This window comes from Psammomys obesus, unplaced genomic scaffold (genome assembly GCF_907164565.1).
Source record: "Psammomys obesus unplaced genomic scaffold, mPsaObe1.curated_primary_1811, whole genome shotgun sequence".
Lineage (NCBI taxonomy): Eukaryota > Metazoa > Chordata > Mammalia > Rodentia > Muridae > Psammomys > Psammomys obesus.
In genome coordinates, this window is record NW_026592636.1 from 1,650,823 (window position 1) to 1,668,788 (window position 17,966).

A 17,966-nucleotide genomic window follows, 5' to 3' on the forward strand; every position below is an offset into this window, starting at 1 on the left:
TGTGTGTGTGTGTGTGTGTGTGTGTGTGTGTGTGTGTGTGTGTGTGTGTTCGAGTGTGCATCTACGTTTGCATGCATGCCTCTGTGTGTGTGTACTGCAGATGCCAGGATTTAGCTGACTTTGCAGTCAGGAAACACCACATGATCACATGATTGTCTTACGTGTGACTACGTAACAGGTCAGCACCGGAGTTGAAGGGGAAGGGCTGTGGGGTCTGAGCTCCCCTCTGTTCTTCCTAAGTTGTTCCCACACCTGCCTGGCCTCTTCCTGGCTCCTATATTAAACCCAGGATAAAACAAGGCCGTGGTTATGTGGACTCTGCTGCCCACACACCAAGGCAGATAGATGAGCAAGGTTGTTTATCCCCCTGGTTCACGGGAAGGTGCGCCTGTGGGTTTGCAGTGGCTTTGCATACCCCCCCCCCCCCGAATTGGGGATTAGCGCCTTGCACACTCCTCTGATCCTTTTCTCCTTTTCCGCAGGCTGAGCCTGGCCTACGTGCTGATTGGTGAGCACAGTGTGAGTGTGAATGCAAAAAAAAAAAAAAAGCAAGATCATGCACGTGCACACACACACACACACACACACACACACACCTCTGCTGGTTCCAGGATTACATTCCCACATCAAAGGAGGTGGGAGAACACACGAAATGAAAAGGGATGTCTGATGCCTGAGTGCCACTAGCCAAATGGCCAGTCGGTTTTAAAATGTGAGCTGGACCACAATTTTAAAGTGTAACCGAGCCACGTATCCATATTTGCTGAGCTGATGCAGGCTAGGGGGTGGGGTGCAGAGGGGTGGGCGCCTTCTTTGTCACGGTGCAGGGGACTGTCCTCTCATCCATCGGCCTGGGAGGCGGTGGACAGGTGCTCCCCTGGAGCTTAGCAGGTTTCCTGTGTTCTGCCTTGAGGCCTGTTGCCAATGAGAGTCACGGCCACACTCTCCTTCCAGCGACTGGGGACAACTGGTGATGTGATGTCAAGTGGGGCCTGGTGTCATTTCATCAGGTCTTCTGGGTCCAGCCTGAGCGGCGGATGGGGTTCGAGGCCTGTCCTGGTGTGGCTCCTGTCCCTCCCAGCAGCTTGTAGGCGCCAACACCGGAACTCCACAGCACACACGCCTTGATGGCTATTCTCGGATTATTGTCCCTCATAATCTGTCCACAGATGGCACTGTGAATCATAACTGAAGGAATTAAAATGTGAGGTGCCGGTATGTAGTTGCTAAGGGATGGGGGTGTGCGCGCGTGCGCGAGCAGTGTGCCGACAGACATGGGCAGGTCTGGGAGTCCCAGCAGCAGCTAAGTATCCCCAGGAGACCAAGTGCTGGGTTTAAAAGCAGATTTTAGTGTTTGGCTCAGCCCCATTAGGACTCAGAGATGGGCCTGTCATGTGGACAAGAAGTACCCAGAAAGTGCCAGAAAGGCCATGGAAAGCCGGTAGCTGAGACCAAGAGCTGTCCCCCAGGCTCCCACATGAATGGGGAAGGTCTAGAAAAACTACCAAAATGTAGTTCTTACCACATTCTTGCCTCTTGGGAGTGAGGTGCACCCAGCCTGGGAGGTGGCTGAAGCTGTCAGTCACTGAGCTGAGATTCTTTCCTACACCCCTTCTTCCATGCTTGCTTCCAAGTTACGTGTGCAGTACCGACAGGCTTAGCTGTGGCAACTCAGGGTCCCTGGCTTTCTTCTGTGCTCCAGTAAAGGTGTGGGATGGTGCGGGGGGAGGGAGGCTGTGGGTGAGTGGTATCCCTCGTCTCCTAACCAGGAAGCTGGTGACTAAATGTTGTCCTGGCAGCACACCGGTTATGTCTAAGAGACAAGGGAGCCTGAGAGGATTGGCCTCAGAATGCTTGGCCATGTAGCTAACAGCTGTGAAAATGAAGCCCTCTGGGAAAGATGCTACAGAGCCACCGTGTGAGGCTGACATCTGTGACCTGTCTCCAGCAGCCCCCAGCCCAAACATCTTGTAGTGTTCCGAGCCTGGTCCACAGTGCCAGTGGCCTCAGCAAAAGTGATTAAGAGCGAGAACTGCCCATGTGGCTGTCGGGGACATTTGCTGGTGCCCAGGGCTTGCTCTCCTGAAGTATGGTATGTGCTGTCTAAGTGATTAGACAACATCTGGAACAGAATAGTATTCCTAGGTGGAAATTAAGGGACATAGAAGCAAATGGAAGAGTGATTTGAACCCTGAAGACAGCTGAGCTTCGGTGTTCTTAACCCAGATGCCTTGATGCCTCCATCTGCATAGTGCATGTTCCAGCCATTGGTCAACATCACTGCCTTTCTCGGCCACCCTCCACCTTATATTCTGAGGCAAGGTCTCCCACTGATCCCAGAACTCACAGATTTCCCTAGGCTGGCCAGCACATTCCAGGTTCCTCCTGTCTCTGGTGTACCCACCTAACTTTTCACCTCGATTTTAGGGATGCAAACTCAGATCCTTGAACACTTCATCAACCAAGTATAGAGGAATTTTAATTCAGAACAGGGCTGCTCTGGCAAGAGCTCACATCCAAAGACCTTCTAGGTCTGTGTGATCCAGCTAGAATATAAACACACCTTTAATCTCAAGAGACGACGGCAAGCAGATCTCTGAGTTCAAGGCCAGCCTGGTATAGAGCTCAGGTGCAGGCATGGTGGTACACGCCTTTAATCCCAGCACTCAGGAGACAAAGGCTTGCAGATCTCTTGAGTTCTGGTAGTTTGGTTGGGTCAGTGAGTTGAGAGGCAGTTTAGTTGAGCTGAGTTTGTGGCAGTTCAATTTCTAGAATTCAGAGACAGTTTTTATTGGGAGAGTTTTACAGAGACAGATCGAAGAGAGAACAAGCTTAGACACAGGTAAAAACAGAACCAGTCAGGGAATGAGAAGGAGCCAGAAGATTAGAACAGATTACTAGAGTTAGTTTGAGGCCAATCAGGGCAATTCAGTGAGAAAAGGAAAGAGGCCAGATTGAATCAGTCAGCTTGGAGAAGAGTTTTGAACAGCTGAGTTGAACCAGCCAGCCAGAGTTCAAAAAGAACTAGAGAGGTGAGCTTATTCAGTAGTAAGTCTGAGAGGCTGAAAACATTCTAGGCCTAGATTAGATTGTACAGAGGCCAGAAGCTTCGAGGACTAGGCCTAGGTTAGCAGGTGGAGGCAGCAGGCCTCCAAGACAACAATTACATCAGAAGAGTAAAAATTACTTTTACAAACCAAGCCATCTCCCCAATACTCCCCCCACAAAGGATACCTATTTAAGGGACTTCTGTGTGAACTTGCAGGTTTTAGAACCAATGTCCAGCCCCTGAATCATTGTTTAGCTACCAAACGGCAAAGTACAAAACTGTGAATCCTTAACTGACATTTTTAGCAGTTTTAACTTATTTGCAAGGACATTTTTAAAAGGTGGTAATATAAATTGTCCCTACAAATGGGAGAATGAACAAAGGTAACTGCTCTTGGGATTCTTCTAGCAATGTAAACACCTTTTGATTAAAAAAAAAAAAATTCCTTTTAGGTGTAAGAGTGAAATTTTCAGTTATTTAGTTGTGTGGCATTATATCACATATATTCCATGTGTTTTAGGATAGGTGGGCCCTGGGGATCCAAGTTTCTTCAGAGTAGACCAATTCACAGTCACCGGAGAAATGAGAGAAGGGGTGGGGACAGTTCCTTTACCTAAGGAACTGGCTCTGGAGCTTAATAGAAGTGTGATGTCTTTTTTCCCCAGTGGACCCCATCTCTCTGGGATTTATTTATAAACACCCAGGGTTTTCTGGGATGCTGGTGATGGGAGAGGAGGCAGGAATGCGCTTTGCTTCATTCTCTTTCTCTTTGCTGGAGAGTGCAGAAGACATACTACTGACAGAATAAAGGATGGTTAGAGTGGTGGGTAAGTCACCTCTGCACTCCAGCTGCAGAGGCAGGAAGATGACAAGAGTTTGAAGCCTGCCTGGGTGACAGGAATGACCCTGTCTGAAAAACAAAAGGGAAACAGAATCAGCAAGGCTTAGTCATCCCTACTTCAAGGACCTGCAGCTGCCAAACAGCAAGGGGATTCCGGAGGCAGTCTTGGCCTTATGTAGACCAGCACAATTTTGGCTTATATTTTAGAGGCTGCTCCCCAATGTGTCTTGTGAGTGATGATGATTTTTATGAAACTATTTTTTTTTCAGTTTCTTGTAGAAGAAGCTGGACCAATAACATCCCCTCATGACATGGAAAATTCCAGAAACAGGTCTCAAGTTGTAGATAATGGGCAACACTTTGTGGAGGTGTGATACCCTGCGCTGAACTGTTCCATCCCATCCAGGACACAACCATTTCCCCTATCCAGAGTATCCCTGTGGTATATGCTGCCCGCCAGTTAGTCACTCAGTAGCATCTTGATTCATGGCAGAACTTGAGTTCAAGTGGCTCTTGTTTTATTTAATCATTGCCCCCAAGTGCAAGAATAGTAAGGGATGCTGGCCATTTGGATTTGCCAGAGAGAAGCAAGAACATTCTTTTAAGCAAAGGGGTATACTTCTCAGTGTACATGTGGCCTTTCACTGTGTTTTTAGGCACCCATTAGGCCTTGGTATACAATACCCAACAATTAGGAAGACTGCAGCATCTCTGCCTTTGTGCCTTGACATCATGACATGGGGCTGGGAAGAGCTGTTGAGCCAACGATGGAAGTGTCTCTGCAGCTCTGTTGCTCTAACAAAATTCCTGACAGCAGTAACTTAAGGAAAGAGAGCCTTATTTTGGCTCCCAGTGTACAGTCTATCACATGAAGACATGACTGTGGAGGATGTGGGGATAGTGCTGATGGCAGCTGGTCACATCCCACCCAGGAAGCAGAGAGAGATGAATGCTGGTGCTCACTTTGCTTTCCCCTTTTCATCCAGTCCAGGCCTCCAGCCCATGGGATGGTGACACCCCTGTTCAGGGGGTCTTTCCTCCTCGGTTGAACCTGCCTGGCAACACCCTCACGGACTTGCACAGAGATGTGTCTCCTAGGTGATCTAAATCCAGTCAGGCTGATAATGAGGATGATAATAACATGCACACAGGCACTCGCCCTCTCTGTCTCTCTGTCTCTGTCTCTCTTTCTCTCTCTCTCACACACACACATACTTCAATCTTAACTGTCACATCTTTTGTCTTCAGAAAATGGGACTGGTTTCTACCTCTAAAGCTGATCTCATCAATGGCCCCCTGTTACTTCCTCAAACAGAAGGCTGAGCCTCCTCCCAGACACTGGAGAATATTCTGCAGTTAGAGTCCAATGAGGCCATGCGGATGGCACCTCCCTTACGTCCTCCCAATGTTCAAATGGATGAGGTCTGCCTTTATGTAATGGCAATCCCACTTTCCGAACTGTTGATTGGCCCCCTTGGGCTGTGAGACCGAGTCAGACGCTTCACTGTGTGTGTGGAGTGGGTATGAGTGGCCACTGCAGAAACCAGCACCCTCCTCATGGGCACAGTGTCAGAGCCAGTCTGGGAACAGCTCCATTATTCTCTCAGCCTTTCTGGCTCTTGCTCCCTCTCCTCTATATGAAAGAGCTGCCACGTTTACCTCAAGGCCAAGTAGGAACGCCCTAGGGCCCTGTGGATCCACAGAGCTTTTGTTACCTGCACTTCCAGCAAGTCCCCTCTTACAGACCCTTTCTGCAAACACTGGGGAGTTGCTGGCTCTGTGGAAACCCTGGACAATAGAAAGTGCCTTCAAAGCCTTTGCTATGTCCAAGGAGAAATTTGCATTTTATTGTTAAATATGAAGCTGTGTTTTGGTGGTGTGAGATATGGTGACAAATTGATTATTACAATAATCAAAACCTCAAGACTTCCATATTTCTCTGATGTTCTTCATGGTATTTAACTGCCCCCCAACCCCCTCTTGTGTGTGTGTGTGTGTGTGTGTGTGTGTGTGTGTGTGTGTGTGTGTGTGCTTGCAAGTACACGTGCAGGCATGGGTGTTAGCTTGCTGGGCCACATGAGAGCATCATGGCTGAGTATGTGATGGCTCATCTATATATCTGCCTGACTGGATTTGGAGTCATCTAGGAGACACACTTCTGTGCAGGGGAAGTGTAAACAGGCATATGTGTGAAGCCAGGAGAGGGTGTCGGATCCCCTCAAACCTGAGTTACACATGGTTGTAAGTCATCATGTGGGTCCTAGGGATTGAACCCAGGTTTTCTGTAAGAGTGCCTGGGGTTCCCCTGCTCTCAGCCACTGAGCCTGTCCCCGCACGCCCTTTGGACACAGGGTCTTTCCTGAACCTGGAGCTCACTATTTCAGTTAAGTTGGCTGATCATCATGCTCCGGGGATTTGCCTGTCTCTGCCTCCTCAACTCTAGGATTATAAACACGGGCCACCATTCTTTTAGTGGCCTTAGGGAGTAAATGCAGCACATTTCATGGCAAGCATTTCAGTGACCAAGCCAGAATATGATGTTCCTCTGATGTTTCTTACACCATTTTTTTAAATGATAAGGATCTGTATATCACTGAATGGAATTCCCTCTATATAATGGGCCAGGCAGGTGGCCACCCTCCAAGGAGAGGGCAGATGTTCCACTTGGTCCAGGTTTCCATATATCTCCTGGAAGCTGGACCCCGGAATGAAGATAGACCAGTTGGACCATCATATAGCTTTGCTTACTGGTTAGGTCAATGTATACGATTTATTTTCTCCTAGCTCCAACTGCTGGGCCAACATTGTTCCCTTGTAATTAAGATTCTGGCATGGAGCCCAGCACCCCTAGGGACATCACCAGCATCAGGGCTGACTTTAAAGCTGTCTTAACCAGACCGGATGTGCCATCTGAGGAGTGCGGCTTTGGACCCCAGCTCCCGCCTCCAGTGTACATGCAACCTTTAAGCTTCTTTCCATTTTCAAAAAGGATTTATTTTTATTTTTAATTATGTGTACATGGGTATATGGGTATGTGTATGCAGCTCCTGTGGAGGCCAGAAGGGGGTGTCAGATCCCCTGGCGCTGAAGTTTCGGTAACTGAGCTACTGATGTGGGTTCTGGGAACCTGAGTCTTTTGCAGGAGCAGCATGAATTCTTAACCACTGAGCCATCTCTCCAGCCCGTTGGGCCTCTTCCTGATCCAGGTGACTCACATCACCTGTTGTTCCCTATGGCACATCCATGCTGCGTGTGCCACACAGACACAGTTTGGGCAGAATAAGACACAAAATGCAGCCCATTCCATCAATGGGTAACACCCCCCTACCCTGTCTGTCCCTAAAATCATGTTGCTATGCTTTGACCAAGGGATTGTGCTAGACACAGTATTACTTGAGGTCCAAAGCCAGCCTCAGGAAGAGTGGGAAGTTTGCACTGTGTCACACGGAAATCTGTTCTGAGGTCACTGTGTAGGAAAGTCAGTTTGACCTACTGCAGGAGGAGCATACTGCAGGAGGTGGAAGAAGATAGGTGAGTGCAGGCCACGTTGGGACCTTCCTTGAGGCTGGCCTGCACCTGACAACCTGCCACCTTCCAAAGGTCACACAGGCAAGCCCAGAGTGGCAACCCTCAGAACCCACCATAACTTCATGACGGCATATTTGTAAGGAGTGTAGCTATCCCTTGATGCCCAGGGAGGATTAGTTCCAGGATCCTTCCGTATGCCAGACCCTGTGGATGTTTGTATCAGGGCTTCTTGAAAGGAACAGAACTGATAGAACAGATTTGCATTAGATTGACCTACATGGTGCTGTCTGGGTGGCCCAGCGTCGGCTGTCTCACGCTGTGGAGGCTGGAAGCCCTGTAGCTGCACAGTTCCACAAGGCCGGATGTCTCAGCCATCCCAGTTTGGCCTGGAAGATTCCTGGAGAGCTGTCTTCAAGCCATAATGGAAGGCCAAAGAAGCTGGCTGCTGACAGTTCAAAGGATGGCTGCTGTGCCCGCTGCAGTGGCAGTGATGGCAGCAGCAGCAATAAGACAGACACACTCACCCACCAGGCACCAACACAAGCAGGCAGCAGGCCTCTCCCTAGGACCCCTTTCTGTCTGGGCTGCCATGCGAAGGCACTGGCCGCTCAAGGGGAGGGTCTCCTCTCTTTAGTCCGTCCAGAAAATGCCCTCACAGATCCACCCAGGGTGCATCTCTAGTTCTTTGCAGATCCGTTAAGTTGACAAACAAGATCAACCACCCCAGCACTCATGTCCTCATAGGGAGGGAAGTGGTGTTGAACAGGACCTGCACAGCCAAAGTGCTTTAGATCACCTCTAGCTGATCTAGGATACCATCCAGTATGTAAATGATATGTAAATCAAATGTGGAGGGAGGGTGCTCATGACTGCTCCTCCGCAGATGCACTTTCTTATGAATTTTCTGTCTGTTTATTCAGTGTGTAGTATGTGTATGTGTGTATGGGGATGGCGGGGCTTGGCTGTGTGGCTAGGGACTGGCTCTTAGTTCCCTAAGATGGCCCACCGAAGTAGCCTCCACAGCCCAGGATGGGCTTGCTCTCTCTCCTCAGCCCTGTCACAGTTGTCATCCCCAGGACATTGCTGTCTACAGACCTTCAGGCCTTACCCCAGAGCAGGGCAAAGGCTCCTGTGGAGACTGTCTGAGGAAGTCAGCAGTATCTGAGCTTACCAGGCCAGGCACCACTCAACTGCCCCACCCACTGAAGAAGCTCATATTTAAACACCCTCACCTGGTCTCTGGTTATCAGCTGTGTCTCCAGTGGCTGCTGTGTCAGCCAGGAGAACAAAAGATGAGGTGCAGCTGCCTTGAGCTTCCCTCTCCTCTCTGTGGGGGTGTTTTCTCAATGATGGGTGGGGGTGTGGGGATAACAAAGCTGATCTACCTGCTAGCTGAGGTACATTCAGTAAGATGGAGCAGGATGGAGTGTGCAGTGGCTTTTCTCTGGGCTCCGGCTGTGGATCTACAAGGAAGCTGTTGGCTGTTGAGAGGGCAATGAGGAGGGCAGCCATTGTGGCCTAGCTTGGGCAAGCTCAGATCCACAATACAGAGTGAATGCCCCTTGGTACACAGAAGGGTGGTAATGACCCCAGGGTGCCAACTACCCTCCAGCAGTAGACCCAGGGAATAAGGGGGCAAAGCCAAAAGGGACAGTGTCTCTTTACATCTTTGTTGCTGCAAAAATACTCAAAGAAAATACTTCATCATACCTTCCCCTTCCAGAACATGCAAGCCACGACCAGTTTTGTTTGGTGGTGTTTTGTGGAGCTCTGCATTCTCTCCTAGGTGACATGCAGGGCAGGAGGGATGTTACTGGCTTATGAACCACACACATTGAGTTATTGGAGGCTGAAGTCCAGTGTCAAAGTGTGAACTTGATAAACATACTCCTTAAGGGCAGCCCCAACAGGCATACTAGTCTGTCACAAAGCAAGTTCACAGTGACCCCCATGGGATAAATAGGCAGGTGCCCTGGTGTGGGCTGGCGTGGCAACTTACACATCTGTAGGGCCCTGAGAGGATAGCTCCAGGTGCCGCACTGTCCCCAGCCCTGGCCCACGACACACCCGGCTCCTGTGCATTCAGCAAGGCCTCCTGCATAGGACCCGTGTAATCCTCAGGCATTCTAACCTGTGGTGACATGGCTTCTTCCACTGCCTCATCCTTGAGTCTTTGCTTCCATGGCTGGTGGGGTTCACTGCACCAGGAACATCAAGATGAGCAGGACCTCATATCTCCCCACAAGCACTGAGCTCTTCTGCTGGGGTGGGCATAGGACCCAGAAGGTGAAGGGACTCCTTAAAATCATTAGCAGTGAGAAAAATGAAGTAGGCATCAACAGTGAGGGAGTGAGCTGGGACTCTTTGGGTGCTGCTTCTGGATGGCCTTCTGTCTTCTTGGGTAAAGTGCTCATCTGGGAGGTCTCAGGGCTTGGCAGGGTACAGGGCTCTGGGAGGACATGCCTATGGCATTTCTCTGAGCTCTGTGGAGCAGTCTGGGATGCCCATGTGCTGTCTGTGACAGGGATACCAGTCTCCCCAGGCATGGTCTGAGCCTCGTAGGTGAGGCTGAGTCTCTTCCCGTGGGCCTGGCTCCTCGTAGGGTGTGATTGGCAGGTTATGGATTCTGATGCTGTGCTTCAAAGAGCGTGAGACGAAATTAATGTTAAGTGTAAGCGTTTGAGGTGCCACAGAGAAGACGCTTGTCAGTTTCTGAGGTATGAAAACATATGACACGTCTCTCCCTCCCCATAGCTAGTGGATCCAGTGACATGGGAGCTATGCCTTGTCAGGTGATTCATTACCTGAATGCTCTGCTAGCCAGGTGGCTCCGTGGACAGGAGCCAGATAAGTGCCTTTTCCTGCTCCAACAGCCAATCCTGTTGGGGGAGGGGTGCCCCTGTTCACTGAGTGTCCTCAGGGTTCCCAGGGCCCCTTCACCCTGAGGGTAGAGCCCCCCTGGGCTCTGGGGTTGGATCCAGTCTACCCTGACTCTCTGTGAAGGAGTCCCACTGGCGGTCTCTTGGGAGGTACCTGGAATGATCTCTAAGGGTCCCCAACCCCTGTAGACATCCCATGGGACAGGAAAAGACAGGCCAGAGAGAGCTGGTAGCTGGGAGTGAGCACCAGCCTGCTGCTCTTACAGTGGTTGGTGAACTGTCTTAACACATCCTCTGCTCTGTCAATGAGGAAGAATCTGGCCCTGATTGGCTTGAGCTAATACCTTGGCTTGGGCAGTGTCTTAGATTCTCTGTTGCTGTGATAAAACCATGACCAAAAGCAACCTGGGGGAGGAAGGAAATCAGGGCAGGAGCTCAAGGCAGGAACCTGGAGAGGCAAGAACTGAAGCAGAGACCATGAAGAAACACTGCATATTGGCTTGTTCTTCATGGCTTGCTTGGTATGCTTTCTTACATAACCCAGGACCACCAGCCCATCGGTGGCATCACCCACCATAGGCTGGGCCCTCCCACACCAATCATTAGTCAAGAAAACGCATCACAGTTTGCTCATAGGCCAATCTGATGGAGGCCTTTTCTCAGTTAGGTTCCTCTTCTCGGATGGTTCTAGCTTGGGCCAAGTTGACAAAAACTAATCAGTGCGGTCACAACCAGCTCTGTGCTGTTACTGAGTTATCCTTACTGACTACATGGCTGAGATCAAAGAAAACAGCCTCCTCCTGCCTTCTCTCACATCTAGCCCTACAGCCTCAGCGGGCCGTGGAGCTCTGTCCCTGGCTTCCCTCCCTCTTAAGACATCTTTGGAAGCATGGGCAGGCATTGATGGAGGGGGTTGGGTGGCCACTGCTGCCTGCACTTTCCCCAGAGGGAAACAAGCAAGCAATTCATAAATATTTACATCAGCTTCATTTGCATAGTAGAAATAATTACTTCACCCAGAACCCTGTGGAGGCCTCAGCCTTGGTAGCCTAGGTGGCAGCATGTACATCTCTTCTGTCCCTGTCAACCCATGAGTCCTTTAGGCAGTGACATTCTAGCCATGAGCTGGCTGTTCCTTACTGCAGGGTGAATGGGCCTCTCGTTCTGCCCACTGGGACAGGCTGCGAAGCTGCCGAAGCTTCCATTCTGGCATCTTTTCGACCCGGCAGTCCCATCCTGTCCTCGGCATGTCACTGTGAGAAGTGGGAGGGATAGTTGCCCCTTCACTGCCATGCCCAGAAACTTCCTCAGCTTAATACTCAATTCCGTCACCTACCAGGTCTACCTTGCACAGAGTGCTAGAACCCATTTCCAGCAAGCTCTGTACCACTTGGACTTCCCAAGCTCCCTTAGCATGACCTCTTCTCTCCAGCTGAGAGCACACCTCTGTCAGCATCTTCATTACTGTGAGTTAATTGTACAAAGTGATGGGTTTCACTGTGGTGTTTTCACACACGTTGTACCTTTGGTCCTCTTCACCCATTCCCTGACATCGTTCCCTGAGCCACACTTTTCTCCTCTTCAAACATTCCTATTTTTATGCCAAGTGTATATCTGCACATACTTATATACATGTTTACAGTATATTTAATAGTCATAGTACACATATGAGTAGTTATTTAATGTATTGTTTAGGTGGTAAGGCTGAAAGAAAATGAATCCCTTTACAGTTCTTATTTCCAGTGCACACTGCAAAGCCTTTGCAATCTTAACACATACATACACACATACAAACATTCATACACACACACACACACACACACACACACACACACACACACACACAGGAAATGTCGATGAAATTTGGTCTTTTCTGAGTTAGGGTCTCATTGCATAGCCTTGGCTGGCCTTGGCCTCACAGAGATCCACCTGTCTCTGCCTTCTTAGTAAAAAGCATTTGCGATCACACCTGGCTTTTTCTCTCTGTTCTGTCAAAAGGTAAGACAAAACAAAACTCCACTTAAAATAACACAAAGAACCACTTGGAAGAGACTAAGATTCCTCCAGCATCAGTATTTCTTAAAATCAAAATACATGCCCAAGGCTTTACTCTCTCCTAAAAATTGTGTTCTGCTCATCAGCTGTCAGATTTAAGTCAGCCAGTCCTGTAAGAATGACAGACAGAGCTCTGATCACTCTGAGTGACCCAGGAGACCCATTTGCATCAGGAATAAAATCCCAGGGGGACCTTCCTGAAGAACAACTACACTCCCCTCTGCAAAAAGTAAAACTTTCCACCTTACTGAAATACTTGGGATTTGGTGGTCATTCTTTGTAGATCTGGCTTAGGGTTTCTGTTGCTATGATGAAACACCATGACCAAAGCAACTTGGGGAAGAAAAGGTTTATTTGGCTTACACTTCATTAAAGGAAGTCAGAACAGGAACTCAAACAGGGCAAGAGCACAGAGGCAGGATCTGATACAGAGGCTGTGGAGGGATGCTGCTTACCGGCTTGCTCCTCATGGTTTGCTCAACCTGCTTTCTTATAGAAACCAGGACCACCAGCCCAGGGATGGCACTGCCCACAATAGGCTGGACTCTCCCCCATCAATTACTAATTAAGAAAATACCTTACTGGCTAGCTTACATCTTGATCTCTTGGAGGCATTTTCTTATTTGAGGTTTCCTCCCTTCTAATGCCTTTGTGTCGAGTTGACATAAAATTATCCAGGAATGGCCCCTAGCCTTCCAAGTACATAGGACACATTCCATAGTAGGAAGTTGAATATGATTCCCCTCCCCCAGACACTGCTGCAGACAATCCCCATGCCTCTGGACAGACAGTTGCCCACACACAAAAGCTGCAGCGGAACAAAAACTTCATGAAATGGCTGCTGAGTATTGATGGCCAGGCACCCTTGGCCTTCATGATGGTTAGTTTTGTCAACTTGACACAATCTAGAATCACCTGGGAAGAGAGGAATTATCTAGATCAGGTTGGCCCAGGGCCATTATCTTGATTCTTAATTGATGTGGGAAGACCTAGCATACTGTGGGCAGCACCATTTCCTAGTCAGGGAGTCCTGAATGCTGTGAGGGTCAAGAAGTTGAGCTCATTAGGAGCAAGCGAACATCCACGCATTTATTTTCCCTCTGACGACCCTTTAAGTCCCTGCCTCAGTTTTACCTCAGTAATGGGCTGTGTGGAGAACATAAACAAAATGTATTTTCTTTTCTATTGAATAACCAAATAAGACAAAAACTACATTTAAAAATTATAAAGAAGACAATTGGCAGACATTCAAATTCTGTCATGGTTGGCATTTCTTGAAATCAAAATGTGTGCTCAAGTTGTATTTCTCCCTAGAAACTGTACTACTATTAGCCAGTCAGGCAAGTAAAAATGTGAGGCTGAGCTCTGGCCATTTGAGTGAGGCACAATATCCCTTTACATTAGGAATGAAAATCTAGTGGGACCCCAGCTGCTTGCTTGTTTCAATATGTGCGGCTTTTTGCCCCATTGAAGTCCTCTGGATTGTGTACTTTCTTGAGACCCATTTCTTACAACTATAACCAGGTATTGTAAGCCAAATAAGCCCTTTCTTCTCTAAGGATCCATCACAGCAACAGACATGAAATGATGACAGCTTTTGACGACAGAAGCGCGTAGAGACGCGTGTTTATGCAGCTGACATGGAATTCTGTGATTTTTCACTCTGCAGGTGGCCATAATAGCGGGGAACTTTGAACTTGCAGAGTACATCAAGAACCACAAGGAGACAGATGTTGGTGAGTAGGCGTGGTGAGAGACCACAGCCATTGCCATGTGAGATTCTCCTGGGGCTGCTGCAGAGCCAGCTCTCAACAAGACTCACCAGAGGCACCTGCCCCAGCCTTGGGAGTCCTTCCCTGATAGTGGGGAGGGTTGTGAGGACCTGGAAGCTGGAAGAGTACCACCCTTCTCTCTCCTCACTGTGTCTGCTACAGGGATGTATGAAGTGTGCAGGGCCTCGGGAGTGGGGATGTTTGAATTCTGCTGGGGATTTGTGTAAGGTCCCCGTTTGATTCAGATCTCTTGGTTTCCCCCAATATTGATTTAAAATGTATGCATTTCTGCAGATGGTGAGGGTCAGGCAACATTGGCAGGTGATGCTGATCCTAGGGGAGATTGTGCATGCGGGGGAGAGAGGGGGTACCTCTCAAGTTTGCTCTGAGCCCCAAGCTAGTCTTTCTAAAAAAAAAATTACAGAAACAAGTCAGAGAAACTGTCTGGGTACCAAGCAGGAGACACATGGGGGATCTGGCTTAGATGTGCTTAAAATGGAAGGTGCACAGACTCTGTTGTGTATAGATGATGGCTGGTGACTGAGAGGGGAGAAAGGCTGTAAGGTCTTCTCTTCTGCCCCCCGTCACCTCTACTTGGTGTCCCCCTCCCCTTTCTAGTACCCCTTGTGCCAACCAGAAGGGCCATCTCTGGGGCTCCTCCCCGCTCTCACCGCCCTACCATGGGCTGGGCCCAGTCTTGCACAGTGGATGAGCCAGCTGGCCTGCGCCCTCCGGCACTGGGCTTCCACAGGACCTGCAGCGGGGAGCAGTCCCACTGGACCAGCAGTGGTGAGCCCTCGAAGGTGGAGTTGTCCCATTGAGGGACTCTGGGACGGGGCTTCTTGGGGCCTTGAGGAGAAGCAGATGGAATCTGCCTCTCACTGCCTGTGCCCTCACACTGCTTTGGGGTGTCAGGGGTGAGCGAAACTGTGTGTCTCGCTGTTACATCTTCACCATGTTGAATGTGCGTCTTGCATCGAATGTGGCTGGGACCTGCCTTGCCCTGGGGAGTTGGATCATGATGTAGAGCCAGACTATGGACCTGGGTCCCCCTGTACCCTGCTCTGAGCATCAGCATTGTCAGAAGAGGGATGGATATGTGTACAGCTCAAACCAAGCGGAGTCCCAGGTGCCCAAGTTGTTCCCTATGCTTGCCTGCCTCAGCCTCATACCAGCTGCGAACAAACTGCCAGTGTCCACCTGAAGTATCTTGTCCTACTCACATATATACATCTTCACACAGAGTTCCCTGTTCGTTCTTACCTGCAGAAATAGTTGAGATATCTACAGGTCCTAGATTAATCTTCAACTTCCCCTTAGATTACCATTTCAGAGAGAAATGTCTTCTCTTTGAAAGATGACAAGCCTGGGAACTTCTTCCCAGAGTGCCCCATGAGGTCAAAGCCAGCCTGTTTCAGCCAGCAAGACTCCTCACAAATGGGGGTGCAACTGGTACTTCTCTGTGGAGGCAGGGAGGGAAAGACACACTTTGAGGGAGACAGAATCACTGCTGGGAGCTCCTGAAAGGGCAGGTTTGACCGCTGTCCAGAGCCCCAACAGGACTCCAACAGGAGCCTATGTTCTAAGACTACAGTCTGTTGCTGGGAGTTGGAGATGCAATCTGTCTCCTTCAGTGCATAAGAAATTGTGCTATTTTCAAATGTCCACAGGGACCAGAGATGCCTGGGTCAGAGCTCACCACCACCAGTGTGATCATCTTTGATTGCCTCCTACTGGGAAGACCTTTGCAGATTAGTGGGTCCAGAAATCCTCCCAGGTTCGGGCCTTAGACACTGATGGCTTCTGTGTCCCCTCCCTCTCCCCAGGCTTTAGGGGTGGTGTTGAAAGGACTGCAGATGCTTATAGAAGTGATATGACTTGGAGATTAGTGGCTACTTAATGCAAATAAGTCATGTTACTTTCAGAAGATGGACCTTCCATGCATATTGCCACTTTTGGCTGTTATAATGTCTCCTCCTACTGAGGCCTGATCATCATTTGTTCTAGATTTTTTTTTTATGTCCCACCACCCCCAGCTCCATCAGGTCTTCTGCCACGCTGGCAACTGATCTTCAGAGAGAGAGAGGGAGAGTTTGGGAGCCACTCCCTCCTCTGAGCCACTCCTTCCTCTCCTGAATGGACTGTGTTCTCCACTCACCTACAGGAGAGAGCTCTTGGTCTCCACAGTGTATGCTCAGTATGGGGTATACTTGGGTTTTCTGAGAGCTTGTGTGTAATGCAGGCACCCTGACAACCTCAGGAGTCTGACACCACAGGCCCACGTGCTGCTTAAATCGCTATGCTGATGCCCTCTGGCAGTTCTGAGGCTGGGCATCCACCTTCGCGTCTCAGGACCCATCTCTCATGAGCTCATTCAAACAGAAGGGCTTTGCCAAGAATGACAAAGGGCCGCTCCCTGAGAGGTTTAAAATAATGAGTTTATTCTGCCATTCTAGGGGACATGAGGTCAGAATCAGGGTACTGGCAACTGAGTCCTTCCTCAAGGCTCGGAAGGGTTTGTTCCAGGCTATTTCTACTGCTAGGTGCTGTTGGCGGTCTTTGGCCTCTGTGATTATAGTCTGGGCTGTGATAACCTGACCTCTGTGGTGGCCGAGATTGTCAACTGGATGGGGTTTAGACTCACACGGAAACAAGCCTCCGGGAGTGCCTGTGAATAAGGTTCTAGACTGGGTTAACTGATATGTGATACACTCAAAATGTGGGAAGCACCATCCCTTGCTCTAGGGTCCCAGACCAAAATACAAAATGAGAAAGCACTGAGAGCTCTGGCATTCTCTCCCCTTCCTGACTGTGGATGCCATGTGACCAGCTGCCTCAGGCTTCTGCTGCCATGCCTTCCCCGCCACGGTGGCCTGTGCTCTCGGGCTGTGAGTCAAATAAACCCTTCTTCCTTCCTTCCTTCCTTCCTTCCTTCCTTCCTTCCTTCCTTCCTTCCTTCCTTCCTTCCTTCCCTTCTTGTCAGGTGTTTTGTCACAGTAGTGAGACAAGTGAGAGTCTGGAGTGTCTCAGCTTTCTGCCGAGACCAGTTTGGATATAGAACATCAGTTTGGCCCTATATCCAAGACAACTTTCCAATGAGGATCCTTTAAGCTGACCGTTAGTGAGAAGACCCATCTCCAAGGCCACAACCGCAGGGGCCAGAGTTTAGGACTTGGACATGTCTTTTAGCAGTCACTCTTTATGACATGTTCATTGCTTTGTGGCTGCCTACCTCTGGGCCATCGCCTTGTCCAGGGCAACAGTACTGGACTCTTCATGCCCAGTACCTGCCCCACAGTGCCGGGTAGTGCATGCTGAGTGAGCGACTCTCTCCCCATGCTGTTCACCACCCAAGGTTGGCCTTTCTGTTACCTTCCTTCTCAGCAAAAACCCTGTTTCCACATTGATCTTGGACACTGAGGGGGTGGCTAACACACTGTGGGTGGGTACCTACCTATCCGGTCCCCGATCTTCGATTTTATGGCCTTTTAGTTATGTGTTTTTGTGTGGTGATGGAGGGGTGGGGGTGGGGAGGGTAGATGTGCATTTGTGCTCATGCCTGTGGGGGTCAGAGGACCACTTTGGTGTTGTTCCTCAAGAGCATCCGTCTACCTTTTCTTTGAAACAGGGCCTCTGACTGGCCTGAGGGGTCACCATTCGGCTGAATTAGCTTGCCTGAGAGTTCCGAGGACCCTCCTGTCTCTGCCTCCCATACATGAACCTCTGTGCCCAGCTTTTCACGTGGGTTCTGGGGATCCAAACTCAGGTCCTTACACTTTGGACTGAGCCGTCTCCCTAGCCCTCTGTGTCACGCTCTCACATTTCAAGCTCCACCACCACTT

The 17,966-nt window shown here is 49.6% G+C and overlaps 1 protein-coding gene across 3 annotated transcripts in view; it reads left to right on the top strand.

Moving 5' to 3' along the window:
- Positions 1–17,966, top strand: part of Shank2 (SH3 and multiple ankyrin repeat domains 2) — a 435,405-nt gene that overhangs the window by 127,197 nt on the left and 290,242 nt on the right. For all 3 annotated transcript variants that reach the window (XM_055614761.1, XM_055614759.1, XM_055614760.1), the window contains exon 11: positions 14,022–14,088. In XM_055614761.1, coding sequence (XP_055470736.1) covers positions 14,022–14,088 — 67 coding nt within the window. The remainder of the gene's footprint in view (positions 1–14,021; positions 14,089–17,966) is intronic.